The following is a 22,879-nucleotide window of genomic DNA, read 5'->3' as shown; positions in this document are numbered from 1 at the left end:
ACTGCAAAGAAACTAAGAGTATTTAAATCTGTTGGTAAACTTGTTTGCCACTTAACTGATGCATAAATTTGCCACCTGAAGAATTCTATTGTGTAACAGTTCACAATTGGTTAATAACTAAAGGTGTTTCTAAGAATACAAAGTTCTGCTTAGTGTAACTAAGACTGATGGAAATAAGGGAAACTCTGTAGGAAAGTAGATGATAAGTAAGAAAGATTTAAGGAATGGGAATACATTTTGTTGAAGGTGAGGGAAGGTAATTTTGCCCTAAATGAGACGGTTGTTTGGAGGGAAATGGCTTGGGACAAAACCTGAATGCAAAGGAAAGTTGTAGAAGGTTTGTGAAGGGAAATCTCCAGAAAAGGAATTTTAACTATGGTCAGGACGGACTAAGATGGACTAAATGAATGGGTTTTAAAGGTACAGTACATTGGTACAAGACTGAAATTGTCTCTGTTCAAAAGGACAATGTTTTCTTATCAATTGATCTGCTGTTAAGAAAATGTAAATGGTTTTCTCTTTGCCTGTCCAGAAAAACCAGTTTCTATGTTCAGTTTTATCAGGTGTCAACATCCCTAAATATATTTAGGCATATGTGCTTTAAAACTTCATAAAATTTTAGCAAATGTTGACAGGATTTAAATTGTAAATCTCTTTAACTCAGGCTTTTCCTTGGTATGTGAAGTTGCTCATGAAGTACTACTGAACCAATAATAAACCTTGGATTACATTTGGGAAAATACTATAACTATTCTAGAGATTCTACGCACTTCCTAAAGTTTTAATGTTTTGAGAGATCACTGCTTGATATTGTAATTATGGGAATGTTATGTGTCACAGAAATAACCTGATTTCCATGCCAGCTAAATTGTAAACTCCCGTGTCTCTTTAGCTCTAACCATATCCATTCTGAGTTTTTGTCATTTATAATTGTTTTAATTCTCTTGAAAAATGAGTTTTATCTTCAAGGAGATTCCTATCAAGGACTTACAGGACAAATACAGATATTTGATATACTTGATAATCCTAAAACTGAAATGGGTAAGAATTTCCAAAACTGACTAAAGCCGCATTCACCAGAATTAGTAATATGGGACTAAATGAACTAAAAGATGATAGTGTTGTGTCTATTAATGTTTTATCTTACTTTAAACATTGCTGGTTCTCTCTAATGTTTGCTCTTCCAGACTAGGGATACTTCCTCCTAGTTATCTGTAACTTACAGAGATGTAAAAGTGCTCAAGGCATTCAAATTTTCTCTCTATCTGAACCCTCTGAAACCAAAAGGTCTCAGTAAGTACTCATTCTTCCATGGCAATCAGTCATTTGCATAAGTTCAATAAGACTCTGTTCTCCTTTAACAGGACACCATTGGAAACTGGTTATATTTTACCAAGGCTTTGACTGGGATGTCATATTTGAAAAGACTCAGATAGTAGCAGAAAGTTTAAAGAAACTAAGGTTGACTTTATGAAACCTGGAGCCATAAAGCCCCTTGGGACTGTTGGCCTGATACCTTGCTTACAGAGTTCCCAGCAGCCTCACCAGGTGAGTAAAGGATGTCACTCCTTGGTAGGTGCAGAGACTCAGAAGAGGAACTCGCCCAAATCAACAGATATTGCAGGCATGCCTGATGGCAAGTACAGGGCTGGACTTCTGGCCCGGAGAGGCTACTAAAAGTTCAACCTAGAGATTCCTTATAAGAAGTTCCAGCAAAGCAGATTCTAAAAGATCTATATGGTCACACTCAACTGTTCTTGCTGAGCTTATGTAAATAATAGGCCAGGTTTGTTAAAATTGGACTTGTTTCACAAGTGAATTAGTCCTGATTTGGCTATCTCTGTAAATGAGGGTTATTTTAGAGAGAAAAATTATGTTTTAGTAACACACCTTTATGGATGTTAAATTCTAGATTTGATTGTCTTAAATGTTTACCTAAGCTAAACAATTTGAGATAAACTTCAGAGAAGTTGTACAATAGCTTCTTTAGTCGATCTTACTGTTTTGTGGGGATATTAGCAGACCCCACGGCACATGATGAAACAACTGGAATAATGAAATTGCCTAAAAGCCAGCATACCGCACTCCATAGGATTAACTATGGACTTGTGGAGATAATGGATGACCCCACTTTCTTTGAGTGGATTGAATGATCCATGGGGGACTCCCCTTATCTCTTGACAAGTTTTCTCACTTGCCAGTGATCCTCTGTAATCAGGATATTGTTAAGGTTGGACCACTCAAAGGTCTTCTTACTGGTTTCATCCCTTAGTCATATTTATCCTAGAGGCCACCTCTGTTGAGGTGCAATTGCAAACAGATGCTTTAGCTAAGCATAGAACAGCCCTGCTCATAAAAAGAGTCTCAAAGCTCACTATAAAACAATCCCTGACTGTAATGACTTCACATCAGGTCCAGATTTGTCTTAGAATTCAAAGGCCTTCAGTGGATGATAGAAACCAACTAATTAAATATGATATGCCAGAATTAATACTTAAAACTTGTCAGACTTTAAACCTAGTTACCTGTATGCCTGAACCTGACCTGTACTTCTTTCTCTATAGAGCAAAAACAGTTATTGATCTTGCTTACTCTATTTGCCCAGATTTAAGATGCCCCTGTTAAAAATACGAATGACAGTTGGTTTTCTGATGACAATAGTTTTCATAGAAAAAATAAGATAAGCTAGGTATGTCATAGTGCTCACTAGCACTTTGCAATTGCCAAAGCCTAAGAATAAACATTAACACTGATTCCAAATATGCTTTCTTGGTACTACATGTCCATGGAACTATTTGCTGTCACGCCATAACTCCCCAATCAAATATGGGTCTAAATTACAAGACCCTCCATATGGCTGTACTAAAGGATGGTGTATATCAAATCTAGGATACATATTTGTGTTTCATACCCACACCCATTGGACAGCTCACTCAAAATGCAGTTTTATGCTGGGAACAAAAGAATCATACGAGTGGTACTTGGGCAAATAACACACGATGTCTAGGATGGCTCACTAGAAATGTGTTCCCAAATAATAGTACTTCAGGCTACTGAATGTTTTGCTACTGACTGGGTAAGGCGACCTGGCATCAGATGGCCAGCTCCAAACGGAACCCACTGGATATGTGGAACCAACCTGTGGCCCTGGCTTCCTCCAGGGTGGATAGGTCGCTGTACTTTAGGATTTGCCTGGATTCATGGGCGCATTACTAAAACCATTACAACTCCAGCTAATCTCCCCAACTTGAAACAGAGATGGACACGATCTGTTTTTAAATGGTATGATCACTTAGCATCCATTTTTGTTCCATCTGCGGGACTAGAGGATGTCATGTGGCATGTAGAAGCCCTTAATAAATATACTACAAAGTCACTCAATGATTCACTAAATAGCAAAATTCCCTGCTTAATACCGAAGTGTCACAGATACACAAGGCAGTCCTACAAAATAGGATGGCCTTAGATGTTCTGACAGCAGCCCAGGGTGGCACATGTGCAATTATCAAGACAGAATGTTGTGTGTACATCCCAGACTATCATAAAAATGTCACAGGAATAATAAAAGATATGAATGCCCAAATTAAGGGCCTACAAGATCCTTCTCTCTCTCTCAGTGAATGGTTAAGTTCCTGGCTTGGAGGAGGGCTATGGCCAAATCTCCTTTTCGGGCTTCTTATTCTTATCGCCTTATTAACCTTAATACGTTGCTTTGTTCCATGTTTCTCTACTTGGTGCCGAGACTCCATTGCTACAATGACTACACCAGGACAGATGATCCTTGTCGCGCGCGAGAACGCCTCTTCACTATCAGCGCTGGATTCAGCTGCCTCCACCTTTCGTAACTCCCTTATACATTCCTACCCTGATCAATATTGACCCCAGTAGGTAGGGACAGCTCTACACCCCTATTCAGCACGAAGAAGTTTTAGAAGATGAGACCTTCCACCTTCAACCCCCTTAAAGACTTAAGGGTCAAAGTTGTTCAGGGAGGAATGAAAGAGCAGGAGGCTGGCTGAGGACAAAGCAAAAGCTGGCGCATTGCAACCCCCCTTCACCCGCTCCCCTCCATATGTGTAGCATTCCTCAGGCACCCCTGACTGCCATAAAACGATAAATAGTTAACTTGCAGAGATCACAGTCCTCCAAGGTAGGAGTCTCCCTTGGTTTGCAAATGTCCTTGAGATTTACAACAAATAAGTTACCTTATCAATAGCCCTAATGTCACCCTCCCCTCCATAAAACACCAGAGAGGCAAAGAGGCAGAGGTAGAAGGAAAAGTAAATAAAGTTAAATTTCTTCTAAACCTAAATCTCATTAACAAGTATGCTTGATAGCAGGAATGTAACATTCCACCAGGAGACTCCCAATTGTCTTTACTTGATAAGTAACCAGGCCTTCAATATCCTGGTAGTGCTTTTTTCTCATGCGTGGGCTAACCGGCCAGTTCTGCTTCTGTAAGATTGCTTTGTCTGCTTTCGCGCGCGGGTCCCCTGACCTAATCCACTGACGCCAAGTATGCCTGTTCAAACTATCAATCAATCAACTCAGCCCCACCCGAAAATTGTTTGTATCTGTCTATAAAAATCCTGCACGACCCAGCTCTGGACCTCTCGGCGTTATCGGGAACGAGCGCTGCAGAGGTCCAGGTTCGAACCTGCAATAAACGACCCTTGCTGATTGGCTTTGACTCACGTCTCTGGTAGTCTTTTAAGGTGGGGGTAATACTCAATTGGCATTTCATGCCCAGCTGGAAGGACCTCAGATAGATCAGCTGGGCTCCTCACCTCATTTGACAGATGGGAAGTTGAGGCCCAGAGCTTAGTGCCACAGAGCAGGAGTGAGGAGAGATGTTAGTGACAGGAAGAAACCATAGGGTAAGCACAAAGTGGCTGAGCCTGGGCTTTGTTTATGCAAATGAGTTGCTAAAACAGTGGGCCTGAGGCTGCTGACCCTATCTAGTGCCCAGCAAGAAGTAACACCAGCCCACACCTTCTGAGGTTTAACTCATGCCAGGAATGATTCTCAATGTTTTATTTGTGGGCACCTGGGTGGCTCAGTTGTTCAGCTGAGGTTATGCTCCCAGGGTGCTGGGATCTAATCCTCACCAGGCTTCCTGCTCAGTGGGAAGGATGCTTCTCCCTTTCACACTCCCCCTGTGTGTGTTCCCTCTCACTCTCTCTGTCAAATAAATAATAAAATCTTAAAACAAGAACAACAACATCAAAATGCTTTATTTGCCTTAGGAGATAGGGTCTGTTATGGTTACCATTTTAATGCATGGAAATATGGGCACAGGGGAGCTAAAAGAGTCCAAGGTCACACAGCTTGCAAGTGGAGGAGCCAAGATTTGAACCTTGGGCAGCCTGCCTCCAGAACCTGTATTATTTTTTCCCCTTGTGTATGTCATTTTTAAAAACCTTTTCCTGAATTCTAACAGAGATGTGTAAACATTGTTAAGCATGTAGTTTATTGATTATCACAAAGCTTAGGTTCTGAAGCATTGCAGCAAGCTGGGGTGGGCTTTGATGTCAGACCTGGTTGGAATCCAGTTTCTGGTGCTGCATGACCTTAGGTGACTTACTCAGCCTCAGTTTCTGCACTGAGTTTGGCAGCCTTGTGATGAGTAGATCGTGTGACAGTGCCTAGTGGGTTTGTTGCCTGGCGAGTGTTTAATAAATGGTTTTCTCTTCTTAATAATGAAGATTCTAAGTTGTGTTGGTTTTGTTAAGCAGTCCGAATACCTTCCTCATTGGTCAGTTGCCTGTCAGTCGCCTTGTAGGTACTTGTGATGAGTCACTTTGGTAAGTCACTATATATAGCTGAAACATTTGGGGGTAGTGGGGGGACACCCCCCCTTGCCCCCACTGGCCCTGCATTGAAAGTCTGTAATTTAAAATGTTCCACCTGTGCCTGTTTTTTTTTTTTTTTTTAAACATAACCACTTTGGGACAGTGAAAGTTATATGTCTTCTCCTTAGGATTGTGACAGAGCCTTTGGAGACGTGTAACAGCTTACTTCCAGTTTCTGTCTGGCATGCTGATGGGCCAGAACTTATTTTAACAACATTCCATCACATTCCAGGCACCTGGAAGGAGGAATATGTTGAACTTCTCGGAAATTATTTTTTGGAACTGTTTTTATCGTGAGGAATAACCCATTTAAAAATTGAATGATCTTTATGGTTCACTTTTCCACTCTACATAATGCAAACTGAAAAACTCGTTGTTTTCAGCTGTTTCTGCAGCAGTGGGAAGAGCAAGCCTGTGGGAGTCCTCCCCAGGTTGGCCGCAGCACAGAGCTGCATCATTCTACACACCCCTCATGCCTTGTCTCCTTGTCTGTGAGGTGGTAATGATGGTGCAGGGAGCTCCAGGGGTTGTCGTGAAGGTTACAGAGATGGGGTGTGTAAATTTTGAACAGTGTGCCCCACATAAAATGCAGATCTGGTGAGCAGAGGCAGCTGCTCACATTAATTGTTGATGCCAAGGCACTGGAGTTCCACAACAGCCTATGCCTTTCTTTCCTGGGTCCTTTTTGTCTCCGCCACCACCTTAGAGAAAGTGACTCAGCAAGGCTGGTGCTTGTGGAGCCCTCTACAAAGCCAGCTAATTCACACGGGCGATGCCTTGGAGATAAGGGGGTTTTCCTGGGTGGTAGGACCCCATTTCAGAGGCTTAACTAGCCGGTTTCTCCTAACTGGTCGTGTCCTCCAGGGTCAAGATGAAGGCCTGCCAGGAGACTGGTGGTCTCACCAGAGTTTTCCACTGGAAGCATGAAGAACCCCATGGGGCCTCGTGCAGAATGACATGGGTGTTGGAGGGAGAACAGGGGGGACATCGCCTGTACCATCATGGGCAGGTCACTATATCTGGCTCACGCCGGCTTTCTTCCCATCTGGGAAATGGCAGAAGACCATGCTTTTTCACAGGAGGGATGAGGGTTTAGGGAGGTATTTGATGACTGTGTTGGGGCTGCATGAGTAACAGAGTTGACGGAGGGGCCTTGGAGTCACAGACTTGGGTTCAGGCCCCTGCTGCTGCCACATAAAAGTAGATTGCTTGGGTAAGCCATGGACCTCAGTGTCCCCCTCTGTGCACTGTGGATAATACCTAGCATGTAGGTCTGTGAGGGGTACAAAATAGAAGGCCATATTAGGAGCTTAGAGCAGAGCCTGGTACTCACTAGATTGTAGTTTTATTGTGATACTCTGGCATCACTGGTGTTGCAGACCTGGTCCTACCCTCTGGAAACTTTGGCTGTGTGACAGATGGCTTATGAGGCCGTGGCTGACAGAAAGAAGCATTGTCTGTCTTTTCTTAAGATTAAGGGTACAGAGGGGTGCCTGGTGGCTCAGTCGTTGAAGCATCCAACTCTTGGTTTCAGCTAAGGTCATGATCTCAGGGTGGTGGGATTGAGCCCTGAGGTGTGCTCTGCTCTCAGTGTAGAATCTGCTGGAGGTTCTATCTCCCTGTATTTGTGTGTGTGTGCTCTCTCTGTATCTCTGTCTCTGTCTCTCTCTCCCTAAAATAAATGAATCTGTAAAAATAAATAAATACATACATGCATAAGTTAATTAATTATGGGTACAGAAATCAGTGATGGAGCTGGGCTGATGGGACGCTTGGCAGCAAAGACAGGTGCACCCTGCTTGAAGGCTCGGGGGTAGCTGTGGTGTCACCAGTGGTGATGGGGGTGTGAGGAAGTTGCCTCGTGCAGCATCCAGAGAGGAACTTAGATGGGGGGGTTCCAGGGAGTAAATGCCCATGGGTAGGAAGCATCTTCAGATGAATGTCAGAGTGCGTCCTCATGGATGGGGAGGCACCCTTTCTCCCTGAAGCTGCCCACGAGTGGAGGTGTTCCTGCTGGGGACATAACTAAATCATTGGGGTTTAGCCTCCTAAGCTGTTACTTTATGAAGATGTGGCCAAGACCTTGTCTCACTGCTTTTTAAAGAGAAGTAAATTAAACTGTTGTTTGGGATGGTGTTGTCTTCCAAAGGCTCATTCAGAGTCAGTGGCAGAGCTGCTGTGGGCTTTCCAACTTGTCTTGAAAGCCTGGTCCAGGCAAGAGTGAGGGATATTCCCATCTCTTGGGGTCTCTTGCCCTCTCTGTTTATGGCAGAACGTGGTTTTGGGACTGGTAAATAAACAGGCTTCCTGTGCAGATCCTTCAGCTCTTCGTGTGGCTGCAGTAGAGGAAATTCCCATTCACTGGGCACAGACTGTGGCTGGACGGGCGGTGTGGCGGGGCTCTCACCGAGCATTCTCCTTTCACGTAATCCCCGACCACACATGAGTTTTGTGGTGTTGCCACTTTCCTGCTGGCCAGGAGGGAAGTTGAGGCCCAGGAAAGTTACACTTTCTCGCTGTGGTAAGCGGCAGAGCCATGTCAGCCGGTCCAGGCCCTGGCTTTCAGGTCTGTTTGCTGTGAGCATTTCCTCTTGTGTTTCCAGCTTTTGGCCTGTTTGACCTATCAAACTACTGATGGTGTATTGATAACTCTAATACTCTCGACATTGTGAAAGATTAGCTCTTCACTTTGTGCTAGAAATATTTCTTGCTGTATTTTTCTTTTAATTAAAAAAGTCAAAGTCCCACGTTTCTGCGCATTTGAATCTCCCTGAGTCTCCCTGTTGTGAAGTGGTTGGGTTTGGGGATTTCTAGGGCAGGGGCCTAGTTGGTGGTGGCTTTGCCTGGAGGAGCCCATGGCTCAGGACTTAGAGTGGGGACTGGAGCAGTGTGAACTGTGGCCTGAAAATGTGTTCATGTGTGCTGAGGTGGTGCCCAGTTTCTTTTGGAGGATGAACTGAGGTTTTGATCAGTAGGTTAGAGAAACACTTGATGGAATAACACTGATAATTTTGTTTTTGTATTCAATCCTAATTTTGTGTTTTCGTTTTCATGTAGTGCAGTGTGCTCTATGTTCTAAGAAAAAATTGGCAATCAATTCATACAGTATCATGATTTAATAATCCTTCCTCACTCACCGGGTCATATTTCAGGTTTTTATATGTAGTTTTTATAACTGTAGTTCTGTTTCTGAATTCTGCATTTTGATTCATTCCTTCATTTTTAAATTTCTTATTTTAAAGATTTTATTTATTTGAGAGAGAGAGAGAATGAGCTAGTAGCAGGGTCAGAGGGAGAAGGAAAGGAAGACTCCTCACTGAGCAGGGAGCCTGATGTGGGTCTCAGATCCCAGGTCTCTGAGATCAGGACCTGACCCAAAGGCAGATGCTTAACAGACTGAGCTACCCAGGTGCAGCCACATTCATTCATATTTTTATTTTTACTCCAGTGCTGCACTGTTTGGCTGGTTGCTTCAGTTTCTGGGAGGGAGGGAGATGACCCCCTCCCCTGTTCTTCTAACAAGTTTGCTTTTGCTGCATTGACTGAAGAACGGCCAGGCTTCCTGAAGATGAGTAGGATGATTCAGTGACACCCAAAAGGCAGTGGCTATCATTGTTCCCACTGTGCTTCAACAACTTCACCCACTGACTCTTTGATGATGGCAGCCACCAGCAAATCTTCTGCAGAGGACTGCTGCCTTGGGATGCTTTTCTTGTGGTGCTGGACTTCATTCCCCCTGGCAGCCAGTACAGCTAGGATTAGAACCTAGGAAAAGTCCCATTAGAACCCAAGAAAGTGGGGTGCCTGGGTGGCTTAATCGATTGTCTGCCTTTGGCTCAGTTCATGGTCTTAGGGTCCTGAGATCAAACCCTGCACTAGTGTCCATGCTGGCTGTGGAACCTACTTAAAATCAAACAAACAGAAATCAGCCCAGGAAAGTACCATCCTTTGTGTTGTTCTATACTATGGATCAGATATTATTTTTCTTTTTTTTTTCTTTGTTTTTTCTTTTTAAAGATTATTTGTCAGTGAGAGAGCACAAGCAGGGGGAGCAACAGGCAGAGGGAGAGGCAGGCTTCTGGTTGGGTAAGGAGTCTGATGCAGGACTTGATCCCAGGACCCTGTGATCATGACCTGAATCATGTTAGGCTGCTGCCTAACAGAGTGAGCCAACCAGGCCTCCCCCAGGATCAGACTTCAATAAACCTACACCAGGATTCTGCATCTGCTGGGGCTGTGCTGTCCGGGCCTATGTGCCTCCTGTTCTTCTAACCCCATCAATTCCACCCATGTTTTAGCCAGAGAACTGTAGGCAGGTCTGGGTGTGTCACTGAAAGCTTTGACTCATCATTCATATCTTTATTGTAAGCTTATAATCTTTATTTTTTTCTTTTTTGGGGGTAAGATTTTATTGATTTGTTTGTTTATGAGAATGAATGGGGAGCAGAGGCAGAGGGAGAAGCAGACTCCCTGCTGATCAGGAAGTCGGACATAGGGCACGATCCCAGGATTTTTTATGACCTGAGCCCAATGCAGATGCTTAACCGACTGAGCCACCCAGGCGCCTCTTTATTTTTCCTTTATTGATTATCTGCCTTTCTGAGGCAGCGTTCTACCTGGGTTTTCATAACTCCACACTAAGGTATTCTTCCACTAGTGTGGCCTGTTTTGAGGTAATTCCTATACAATCTGGCTATGCTGCTAAATGATGCTATGATCTTGAACTCTTTTTTTTTTTTTAACCTCTCTAAGCCTTGGTTTCCTCTGTGCTAATGTGGATAATATACCCTCTCTTGCAGATGTGTGGAGGGCCATGGCTGACTTGGATGCAGTTGGAGTCATCTCACAGCACATGGAATACACAATTTATCTTGCTTCCTGTCTTGATAACGACATCTTGGTTTTCATGCTGTCTTAGAACAAGTAGAACTTGACTTACATGTAAGTTGTGAATTCACGTACTTTTGACAGAGGTGTTATTTTAGTTTAGTTTAGTTTAAAGCAGGCTCCACACCCAGTGCAGAGCCCAGTGTGGAACTCAAACTCACCACCATGAGATCAAGATCCGAGCTGAGATCAAGAGTTGGCCACTCAACCAGCCTAGTCACCCAGGCATCCCTTCTATTTATCATTTTTCAAAAAATGTGACAAGTAACACTTTTTCTGCCTGGACCTGTCCTCACACCTGCTATGCTGGCCTGGGGGTCAGACGTGTAACTGGTGAGGTGCTGGTGATGTTGAGCAAGACAGTTGTTAAGTCTTTTTACCCTAATTGCTGTTGTCCTATTATTTCCCTTTTTTTTTTAAGATTTTATTTTATATCGTGGTGATATATGCTAAAACTGTTGCTTCTGGTCCTGCATTAAAACTTGAATATGTAGGGCATTTTTCAAGGATTCATCCCTGGAGATACAGTATTTGTTTTTCTCTGTCTGACTTATTTTGCTTAGCACAATACCCTCTAGGTACATCCAAACTGTTATAAATATCAGTATCTCATCCTTTTTGATGGCTGAGTAATATACCATTGTGTGTATGTACCACTTCGTCTTCTGTTCCAGACACTTGGGCTGCTTCCGTACCTCGGCTATGGAAAAAAAAATGCTGCAATAGGCTTAGGGGTGCATCTGTGCTTTCAGAATGTTGAGTCTGATGTGTCAACTGCCACAACAGTCGTAGCAACTCAGGAAGGGAGCCGGGTCCAGGAGGTAAGAGGAGGAGTGCAGCTTTAGGCAATCTGAGTTGAGGTGTCTGTGGGACCCGCAGGTGTAGGTTCTGGTTGGACAGTCAAAATGTAGGTGTTGGGTGCTTGGGGGAAGAGAGATGCAATCATGCTGTTGCCAAGGGATATATTCCTTGGAGAGGAAGTGACAGTTAAGGATTTAGGGTAATTCCTTCTTTTCTTGGGCAGATAAAGGGGAAGAATAAAGGAGTAGTGGATGGAAGTGGATTGACGTGGCTTTGATGCCAGGAAGGCATTTTTGCACAGATGTCTAGAAAAGAGAGATTTCAAGGAATGAAATGTCAGCAATGTTCGATGATGTGAAAAGTTGCAAAGCAGCTTGATTAGGGGGCAGGGGTAGATCGAGGAGGTTGTCACTGAGTACTGAAAGAAAATGGGAGGTGAGTAGTGGAGTCCTAAGCCAGACAGAGAGATAGAGTGACTGGGCGTGAGACCATGGAGGTCACACACAAGAATAGCCTTTTAGAAAGTTTGATGGTAAAGACACAGATGATCATAACTCCAGACATAGCTTGGACAAGGGTGGGTTTTACAGGCTGTGTTTACCTATTTGCAGGTTGACTGAAGGGAGATGACAGATGGTGCATGCTGCTGGGTGTTGTGGGTTGAGATGGGATCCTGTATATAGAAAAGCACACAGAGAGGAGTGTATGGATGCCCTGACTGCTTCTGTAGAACACGAGGCCAACATTAGGCATGGAGGGAATGGAACGTGGCTCAAGGAGATGTGCAGTCTCAGATACAGACCACATGGCTCAGAGTCTGACAAGGCTCTCCTTGCCTCTGCGTGGCCCTTCTCACAGGGTTTAAGTTTTGAACAGTCATTTTGTTGCTCTGGGTTTGGGGTGTGACTGGAGAGACCGAGCAGAGAGCAAGGGCTGAGGAAAGACCAAGAGGGCAGGAACTCACAGAGGGGAGTCTACTACCCTCTCTGCCTTCCCTGGTATGGGCTCTCTCCTGATCTGGATGGACGGATGACCTGCCATTACTTCTTTTAAAAATGCATTTGGCTTTACCCTGCCAGAAAGCAACACATGTTTATTGAAGAATAGTGGGAAACCCCAGAGAAACTGAAGGAAGAAAATAAGCACTCAGCTGAAGACGACCATTCAAAAGTTCTGGCACCTTTTCCTCCCAACTTTCACTGAAGTTGAACAGATAAATGTATATATATGAAGTGATTTCTAAAAAGACCAAAAAAAAAAAAAAGATACCAACAACAAGAAAACAAAAAAGAGAACAAAGCAGAAGAAAACGGTGTTCATTTTCTTCCTGAGGCTGCCCTTCCTCCGTACTGCTACTTGGTTTTACTACCTGCTTTTCTCCCTGGGCTTTCTTGACAAAACATGGTTCCACTACTTTTACCTTCTTCAAAGTGTTTGACAGAGTCGTTTGCTTTCAACATGGAGTTTGAGCAAAATGGACTATTGTTTTAAAATATTCTGTCATGTGTGCTGTAACATCTCATCCTGGACATGATACAAATGCTATGATAAAAAGAAGAGATGCTTTTAAAGTAATCACCAGAGTTGTGAAATTCATTGGCATGATCCTTCTTTTTTTTTTTTAAGATTTTATTTATTCATTTGACAGACAGAGATCACAAGTAGGCAGAGAGGCAGGCAGAGAGAGGAGGAAGCAGGCTCCCTGCAGAGCAGAAAGCCCGATGCGGGGCTCAATCCCAGGACCCTGGGATCATGACCTGAGCTGAGGGGAGAGGCTTAACCCATTGAGCCACCCAGGTGCCCCGAAATGATTCTTCTTTTGAGGGTCATAATTCGTTTAATTTTTTTCTGCTCCAGCTTAACCTTCGCAGTCTTCAGTTGTTATGTGCATTAGACACAGTATTAGCAGTAGTGGCAGTAAAAATACTCCTGTCACCCTTTACAGGTACCATTTTACTAGCATCGCCTTACCACTGTAGCAGCTTTAAACCCTGTTTCCACCCTGTTCATTCCTTTAAATGCCTTTTCTCTCTGGCTTTCCTTAAAACCTTTTCTTAGTTTTTGGTGTTCTATAGCTTTACCACAAAATGTTTAATTGAAGATTTCTCATCTTGCTTGGTATCTGTGCATTTCCTGTATTTCTGGATTTATCATTTCTGTAATATCCTCAGCTGTTTTCTTCTGAAATGTTGACTCTGTCCTTCTGCTGTACTTCCCAGGATTCGTATTTAAACCTCCCGTCTGTTGTTCGTGTCTCTCAAGCTCGCGTTCATCCTCTTCTCCTGCCTCCTTGTGTTGCATTCTGGGGAATGTCTTCACTTCTTGGTGCAGTGTTGTGAAGTCCTTCATTCGGGGCTCATCTACTGCCCCACCATTCTGGTGTGTTTTCTGTTGTGTTTTACGTCTCAGTGATTTTTGGTCCCTGTTTAACTTCCTTCAGTTCCATGTTCACACTTGGCCTGTTGCTTTTGATAGGCTCTTGATCCTTCTTCATTTTTAAACCTCTTTTGTGTTCTTAAACAATTAACATGTAATATTTTCTATTCTGTATCTGATCATTCCAGTGTCTGAAGTCTTCATTTTCCCTCAGTCTTCTGTCTCTCACAGTGGCCTCATTTCTTGCATGCTCTGTGAAGGGATTTTGAGACCAGATTTATTGGAACATAGATGTAATCTCTTTTAATTATGTTTTTTAGTGGTTTGTTTGTTTGTTTGTTTGTTTTTTCCTGGAGGGTTTGTCTTTCTTTTGCCAGGAGGCTGGGAGTGTTCTTGGTTGGGATCACTTTGGTTCCATTTGAGGGTCCTGGTTTATTAAGGAAATCTCAGGTTCAGTTCCCCCAACTTACCATGTGGTGGGAACGGGGTCTGGAGGGCACAGGCCTGTAGAGATCCTGCAGTGAAAATGGCATTTGTTCTCTGGCACCCTGATTTGTTTCTCTTGAGCTTGTTGCTTACAGATCAGGTTTTGGCTCACTTGTTTCTGCCACCTCCCTCTTCCTGCTTCCTTTCCTACCATTTTCTAAGTCCTTTGTTAGTTTTCCGATGTCCTCTAAAGCCCAGAAATGTTTTGTGAATTCCATTTGCCATCACTAATTGCAAGTCTCATCCTGCAGCAGGAAGGCCAGAGCCAGACACTGTAATGCTCTGCCTCCCACAGAGGAGATTTTAATATCCTCTCCTTGTGTTCAGAAATTCTAGATTGGAGATTGAGTTATGCATACATTACCATCTACAGAGGATTAGTTGCCTATATAATAGAACAAGTATGCATTATTCTAATCTTCCAAAAACTTCCATTTTGCATAATAAATATGAATGAATAAGGAACCCGCATTACTTTAGTTTATGCAGATGTTCTCTTTCTGTCTCTGGCTTTAGATGGTAGGTTGTAATTTGTATGGTTCATTCTGAAAATTGGGTAACTTCATTCTTATTTTCTACATGTTGGTGCCATATAAAGTGATGATTTATGGAGATTCAGAGGTAAATATTTATCAAAATCTAAATAATTGGAGAAGGCTTCCTTTACAAAAGGTAGAATTATTAATATCTGTTTAATCACAGAAGGGATATCCTGTAAAGCTAGCCCATAAATAAATAGTGGATCAGAAGAAAGAGAGAGGAGAGAATTTGGAAGGAGCACGTGTAGGGACACCTACTGCCTATCCCTGTAAGTCAGGGGCAATCCGGAAGGGAAACTTTGTTAAAGGAGGCAGTAGTGTTTAGATGTAATGAGCTATTGGAAACCTCACAGTGTTCTGGTGAAGCAAGTGGTGTGCAATCAATTCCGCCAGCCCAGTTGAAGTTGTGGCTTCAGGCAGCAAGCGAGCAGGCCTTTCTGTCTGCCTTTATCTCCAGTGGGAGCGACTTGTCCTCCTTGAAGTCAGCCTCCAGACATCTTTTCCTGTCACTACACATCTGTGCATCACTGAGAATTTCTGCGGTTGCTGCTTCATGGAGATGTTTGTCAGTTTTGGGTTTTGTTTGTTTTCTTTTGTTTTTTACTGAGGTTCACTTGCTAACTTTTCTCTTCTCTTAAAAAAATATATATTTAATCTAGGGGTGCCTGTGTGGCTCAGTGGGTTAAAGCCTCTACCCTCGGCTCGGCTTGAAGGCATGATCTCAGGGTCCTGGGATTGAGCCCCACATCAGGCTCTCTGTTCAGCAGAGAGCCTGCTTCCCTTTCTCTCTCTCTGCCTGCCTCTCTGCCTATTTGTGATCTCTGTCTGCCAAATAAATAAATAAAATCTTTAAAAAATATATCTGTTTAATCTAGGGGCACCTGAGTGGCTAAGTGGGTGGGTTAAGCCTGTCTCTTCAGCTCAGGTTATGATCTCAGGGTCCTGGGATTGAGTCCTGCATCAGCAGGGAGCCTTCTTCCTCCTCCTCTCTCTCTCTCTCTCTCTCTCTCTGCCTCTCTGCCTACTTGTGATCTCTCTCTGTCAAATAAATAAGTAAGTAAATAAATCTTTTAAAAATATATATATAATCTCTTCCAGGAAGAGATTATGCTGAGTGAAAAAAGTCAAGCAGAGAGAGTCAATTACCATATGGTTTCACTTATTTGTGGAGCATTACAAATAGCATGGCGGACAAGGGGAGATGGAGAGAAGGGAGTTGAGGGAAACTGGAAGGGGAGGTGAACCATGACAGACTATGGACTCTGAAAAATACTCTGAGGGTTTTGAAGGGGTAGGGGGTGGGAGGTTGGGGGAACCAGGTGGTGGGTATTAGAGAGGGCACGGATTGCATGGAGCACTGGGTGTGGTGCAAAAACAACGAATACTGTTACACTGAAAAAAAATATATATATATTTCATCTATCATTACCATGTATTTCAAATGGTAGTGGGGGATGATGGTGTGGGACCCCATGAAGTAAATTTACACTGCCATCTTGACCTCAATATAAGTGTCGTACACAGCCGTCCTGTGTCCCCTTTCCTTCTGAAATGGATTCTCTCTTCCCAGCTGTTATCAATAGAAGACAGGGGTCTTTGTTCTTGTAGGTGACTTGTCCAAGATCGCACAACTTTCGAGGTTTAACCTTTGGTCTGATTGTAGGACCCATTTTCTTTAACTCCATGCCATGCAACCTACCATGTAGGAGTCTCAATACTCTCCTGCTTTTGAAGCTGTACTCCACTGGCCACGTCTACCAGTGTATGTCTATTTTTGTCTAGTTCATTCATTTATTGCACACATTTACTGGATGCCAGCTATGTGTTTCAGGCACATTTCTAGGTGCTGGAGATATGGCAGTGGGCAAGTCAAACACAACCCCCTGCCCTCATTGAGCATGTTCCATTTCCTACTACTGGAAGCATCCACCAGGAACAATGGACTTATGCCAGAAGTCCAGCAATGATATGAGTTCCAGAAATTTCTGAATGGTTCTTTGTGGAAGTGATGATTTGGTGGCAGCCCTCGAGGTAGCTACCTGCACAGGCAAAAAAAAAAAAAAAAAAAAAAGGAGGGCTGGTGTAGAAATGCCTGATGAATTGGCTTCAAGGTCAAATAACTGAGCCAGGTCTTTAAGGTCTTATTTAGCTCTGAGATTTTTCAAGAACTTTCCATGATACATAAGCATATTATAGAAAAAACCCTGTAAATTCAAAACATACTGTAAATTTGCAGGAAGATTGTCTTTGCATTATTTTTGTGATTAAATGACAGTTGATGATACAGGCACTGTTGTAAGTCACTTATCCCTGTGCCAGCACTTTGTGGTAAATTCTTTTATCATCCTTATTTTTCAGAGGTAGAGACTGATGCAAAGGGAGAAGTTTGGTGGTTCTCCACTGGCCACATCTAAGCTAGCAAAAAGCAAAAAGCAGAGCCTGCACTGGAACCAGGCACTGTGGCTCCAGACCCCAACTCTTCACCCTTGGGCTTCTTGCAGCACGCCTGATTTCTTGTCACTAAGAACTTGGTGCAGGAGTTTAACGGTACCTTTAACTTCTAGTTTTTCTTTCTCAGAACTGAATCTGCATTGCAGTGCATCTCTGCATAAACATGTGTTTAATTTTTTCACCTTTAATTTTGCTTTTAGGTAAGATCTGAAGGAGTCAATCTGTTTCTTCTGTGGCTTCAAGCACTTCAGACAAACTTTGCAGAAGAGCAGGTGCTGATTTTTGCTTGCCTCGTGCCTGGTTTCCCAGCGATCATGTCATCCAGAGGGACCTGCATGGTGGAGACACTCATCAGTCCTAGCCCTGGTGTGGCGGATGGTGAGGAACATTTTAGCCAGCCTTACAGGTTGAAATGACTCTGGAAGTTCTCTTGAGGGATTCCTCAGCTTGTCATGATCCTGAATAGAACCCTTTATTTCGTAGATGGGTTTGGAGGAGGAATTATCCCCTGCTCTTGTTCACAGTAATGTCTTACAGACATTAGAATAGAAAGAATCAGAGCCTTATTTATATGCAATGAAGACGGGAGACATTTACTGAAGTGGTGGAAACAGAAATGGAAGAAGGACTCAGATGTTGGAAACAGCAGGAAGTGGAGACACATCATGTATCTGGAGTGTTTTCTTGGCTGTGAATGAAATTTAAATCTGCCATCCAAAACTACTGTTTATTGTCCTCAGCATGATTGTTTCACGAGTGGACATTCATCTGCTCACCCAGCTCTGTATTTTCATGCCGCATTCATGGAAAGACAGTAGCTGCTTCCTGGGAAAGTCATGGCAACCATCTGTGTCCCATGAGTTTTTAAGGAACTTGCCAGTTAGGGCCAATGATTGATTAATGCACATCACTTTATTGCCCAAAGACAGGTATTTGATCCTTAGGCTGACCGAAGCAGAATTTGGCAGAGAGAAGAATAGTTTAGAGGGAGAGGTGGCTTCATGGGACTTTGTACCGTATTTCCAACCCCTTGATGCTCACTGGCCTGGAGTGTAGTGTGAGCAGGATCCAAAGGAGGGGCAGATGTATTTTAATGAAGGCCATTTTATAAAACCCTTTGAACGTTGGTGAAAGAACTCCTTTTTTTCCCCACTCTGGAGCAAAGATATATCCACAAGAATCACTCCACTCTTGCCGGCCATATCAGGGGAAAGGATCGCTGAGGACCAAACATGCTTTTTCCTTCAAATACTTTGAACTGTATGGTTATTCAGGTAAAAGCAAAATCTTGGATAATTCAGGAATGGTCTTTCTCTTGATAGGAAAGAGGAAACATTGCTTATTTTCTCCAAGTTCATCCATATTTTGTATGTTTGCTTGTTTGTTTGTTTTTTGAGTTGACTCTTTATGATATTTCACTAGAACTTGAATATGTGCTATATCACATCAGCAAAGACCTGGCATACATAATATTTTGTGTGAGAGTGTATGTCAAGCAAACATTTCAGTTCTCCCATCTGCTTTCATATTACCATATTCACACAGAACACTTCACTTCTAACAATGTGGCTGAGGCTGTGGATTTTTCCCTTACCAGGCAACTCTGCAACACCAGCTGGGTGTCCTGTAGTTTCACTCAGCTTTGACACTGTCTGCCTTGCTATGGCATCTGATCCCACAGGTTAAGGTCTCAGTCCCGTGAGACTGTTCCATCACATTCAGGTGCCAGTCACAAGTAGGAGGGGCCCAGGTTACCCACAACTTCTCTACAACTTGGCTACAAATCAGAGGTTCCTTCAACTCCTCCTCCAGTTCAACTGAGTGGCTCGCAGAACTCTGGGAAACATTTGTTTTCATTTGCAATTTATGAAAGATATGATAAAGGATACAGATGAACAGTCAGATGCAGAGACACAAAGGGCACAGTCTGGGAGGGTCCCAAGCACAGGAATGTCTATTCCTGTAGAGCTGGGTTTCATCCCCCTCCTGGTACCTGGATATGTCTACTTACCTGGAAGTTTCCTGAAACCCCTGCTATGAGGATTTTTTTTTTAAAGATTTTATTTATGTATCAGAGATGGGGGTGGGGGAGAGCGAGCACAGGCAGACAGAATGGCAGGCAGAGGCAGAGGGAGAAGAAGGCTCCCTGCTGAGCAAATAGCCCAATGTGGGAATTGATCCCAGGACGCTGGGATCATGACCTGAGCCGAAGGCAGCTGTGTAATCAACTGAGCCACCCAGGCGTCCCTGCTATGAGGATTTTTATGGAGGCTTCCTTACATAGATGTGCTCTGCTTTTAGCCCCCTCCCCTCTCTGGGGGAATGTAGGGGTTGGGGTGGGGGTGCCAAAGATTCTAAATTCTAATCATGGTGTGGTCTTCCTGGTGATGTGTCCCCACTGAGGAGCCGTCTAGGAGCCCACCCAGAGTTGTGTTATTAGAACAAAATATTAAACTCAAAATGGATGGAAGACCTCAATGTAAGATAGGAATTCTTGCCAGTTTTCTTAAGGTGATTCTTTCTCTCTGCTATCCCTCAAGATTCTGTCCTTGCCTCCCTTCCTGACTGCACTGTCCTACTGGGCAATCTTGCCTATTGGGCAGGTGGAATGGACCAGTAGGGTCAAAATGCACAGCTTCTAGAAGGCAAAGGGATACTCCAGTCTGCTCTCAGGACTTTGGAGTCTTTGTGTTTTTGGTGCTGGTGAAAGGAAATGAGAGAGGAGAGCAGACAAGAATGAATGCTAAGTCATTAGAGAGAACTGGTGGGATAAAATACAGGCATGATGAGTAGAATGAGTTTAAAAACATGATACCATTGGGTGATTTTTTTTAATACTCAGTAAGAATATTTTTAACAAAGTGAACCATTTAGTTTTGAAATATTCATTCTTAGCATAATTTGAGTTTTAAGATAGGATTACATTACATGATTGTCAACATTATTTGTCACCATGACTTTTTTTAAATTTTGGATAGGAATTTTAATAAGATAGCATTTTATTTCAGTAGACATTTAAGTTAAAATTTAAATGTATATATATTTTTTTCCCACATATTATCCAAAGGCTACAAATTAGAGTGGTAGAATAAGGAGAATCAAGATACTTGTTTTAAAGTTCTTTTTACACTGTTTTGAAAATATTGTCTTCCTCATTTATTTCCATCATTTACCATGTTAGCAAAATCTACAAACTTGTACTTGGTAAGTACTGATTGGGCTGGGTATAGAGGATGTCCACAGGGAAGCTGCCATTCTCTTTCAAAGTGACCTTTGTTTATTTTTAAGCAAAATAGTCACTTTATTCTTATATTTAATGGTAACTTTATTGTAAGAGGTTTAAAGTTTCCTAATAAATGATTTTACCTATTTGTACAAACTATTTATTTGTACCTCAGGAAGACTGTGGCTCTTAAAATAATTCAACATGTGTCATGATTCTTCTTGGTATAATTATATTTAAAATTAAGTTTTAAAATTTTAATTTTTTATTGAAACTGTTTATTGAAGGCAGTGTTTATTTTCTCAGGCAAAGATGGTGAAATAAACATTCTTGTTGAAGTCTTCTCTTAACGGTGTTGAGGTATGGTGACCGCAGACCCCAGACCTTGCCCAGTGGTGAGGCAGACCATCCCAGGCCATGCAACTGCCCAGAGTAGCCCTTCCTTATATCCTGGATCTTTCATCCACTAGGTGCTACTTACAGCTTCTTATGGAGGGGCCAATATTTGGGCAACTGTGCAACCTAAGGGCAGTAAGCTCCAGAAAGGAAGGAAACATGAGGGAATTTCTAGTTTCACTGCCCAGGGTTTTTTGGGTTTTTGTTTGTTTGTTTGTTTTCCCCTATGAAAAATGAAGGCTCACAGGACATAAGTATCCCTTTGATTGGTGCTGGGGTGGGGAAGCAAATTTTCTTCTCCCTAATATTGGAAAGCAGGCAAAATTAGTTAAAGTGAATAATCAGAAACAATTTGGGAGGGAAAGAGATCACAACAGGCATTAATCCATGTGGTGAATGTGGACTACTAATTCAGTTGTCTTTGGGTGTTTACTTACATACACACAAATGTGCATGCTTGGATCAGGGGAAAACAGCAAAAACATGATGCCTTTTGAAATATGTAGAAGTACTAACCTTTAGAGGTACCGGGCTGTGTATTTGTTAGCTATCTCTATATGGGTATTTTTTTCAGAACTTGTTCTGATTTGATAAATAGTCTATATTCACTGTGGAAAACAAGTATACTTTAATATATTGAAATTAAAGTTCTTTATTGAGAACTTGTCTGCCTCATGCAAGTGCCTCCAGGTATATAAAAGGTGGGAGGTCGGGGTACCAGGTGGTGGGTAATATAGAGGGCATGGATTGCATGGAGCACTGGGTGTGGTACAAAAACAATGAATACTGTTATGCCGAAAATAAAAAAAAAGAAAGTCAGTAAGAGAGCTGGACATACAACAAGCAGTAGCTCAAGTCCAATACCATGTAACTTTTTGTATTGATTATGAAATTTAAAGGAGAAAGGGACTTTTTTTTTATTATTCTCTTTCTTTTCAGTGTTCCAGAATTCATTGTTTATGCACCACACCCAGTGTTTCATGCAATATGTGCCCTCCATAATACCCATCACCAGGCTCACCCAACCCCCTACCTGCCTCCCTTCTAAAGGCCTCAGTTTGCTTCTCAGAGTCCACAGTCTCTCATGGTTTGTCTCCCCCACCAATTTCCCTCAACTCACTTCTCCCCTCCATCTCCCAATGTCCTCTGTGTTATTCCTTATGCTCCAGAAGTAAGAAACTATATGATAATTGACTCTGCTTGACTTATTTCACTCAGCATAATCTCTTCCAGTCCAGTTCATGTTGATACAAAAGTTGGGTATTCATTCTTTCTGATGGAGGCATAATAATCCATATTGTATATGGACCACGTCTTTATCCATTCATCCATTGAAGGTGCATCTTGGTTATTTCCACACTTTAGTGACTTTGGCCATTGCTGCTATGAACATTGGTGTACAGATGGCCCTTCTTTTCACTACATCTGTATATTCTTGGTATATACCGAGGGCAGCTCCATTTTAATTTTTTTGAGGAATTTCCACACTGTTTCCCAATGTGGCTGCATCAAGAAAGGGACTTGTTATTAATTCTGTGGAGCTGGTCAAGTCTGATACTCAAAGATGAATTCTTTCAGACATAAAGTAGTTTATACTGATTCTATTCTTCAGATTCATCTACAAGGAAAAGGCTATATAACTAAAGTCCCATGGATTTGATTAAGGTAGTATTGGATGTTAAAGTACCTGAAATGATGAAGAATGTCTGTACATTCTTCTAGATTTGTTTCAGTCCTAAAATATTAAATTAGTTATAATGTATGTGAAAATATTCTTACTATTAGAATTGCTTATCCTTTCTCAAATTTTCTAGTGGCTTAGTGCTTAGTACTTCCACCGCTGTATGCCATAGCTGTAATAAGCAAGC

The 22,879-nt window shown here is 42.5% G+C and overlaps 1 protein-coding gene across 1 annotated transcript in view; it reads left to right on the top strand.

Annotated features, from left to right (window-relative positions):
• Positions 1-20,975, top strand: part of LOC309856991 (uncharacterized protein) — a gene marked incomplete at its 5' end in the record, with an annotated part of 45,180 nt that extends 24,205 nt beyond the window's left edge. Inside the window, 4 exons of the mRNA XM_082749922.1 lie at positions 10,652-10,793; positions 17,300-17,488; positions 17,593-17,770; positions 20,922-20,975. Of these exons, the coding sequence (XP_082606048.1) occupies positions 10,652-10,770 (119 nt within the window). The 3' untranslated portion in view covers positions 10,771-10,793; positions 17,300-17,488; positions 17,593-17,770; positions 20,922-20,975. The remainder of the gene's footprint in view (positions 1-10,651; positions 10,794-17,299; positions 17,489-17,592; positions 17,771-20,921) is intronic.
• Positions 20,976-22,879: the final 1,904 nt, after the last annotated feature.

The sequence above is a fragment of the Mustela nivalis genome (assembly GCF_964662115.1).
Source record: "Mustela nivalis genome assembly, contig: HAP1_SCAFFOLD_73, whole genome shotgun sequence".
In the NCBI taxonomy this organism is placed as follows: Eukaryota; Metazoa; Chordata; class Mammalia; order Carnivora; family Mustelidae; genus Mustela; species Mustela nivalis.
This window is presented reverse-complemented; position numbering and strand designations above follow the sequence as displayed.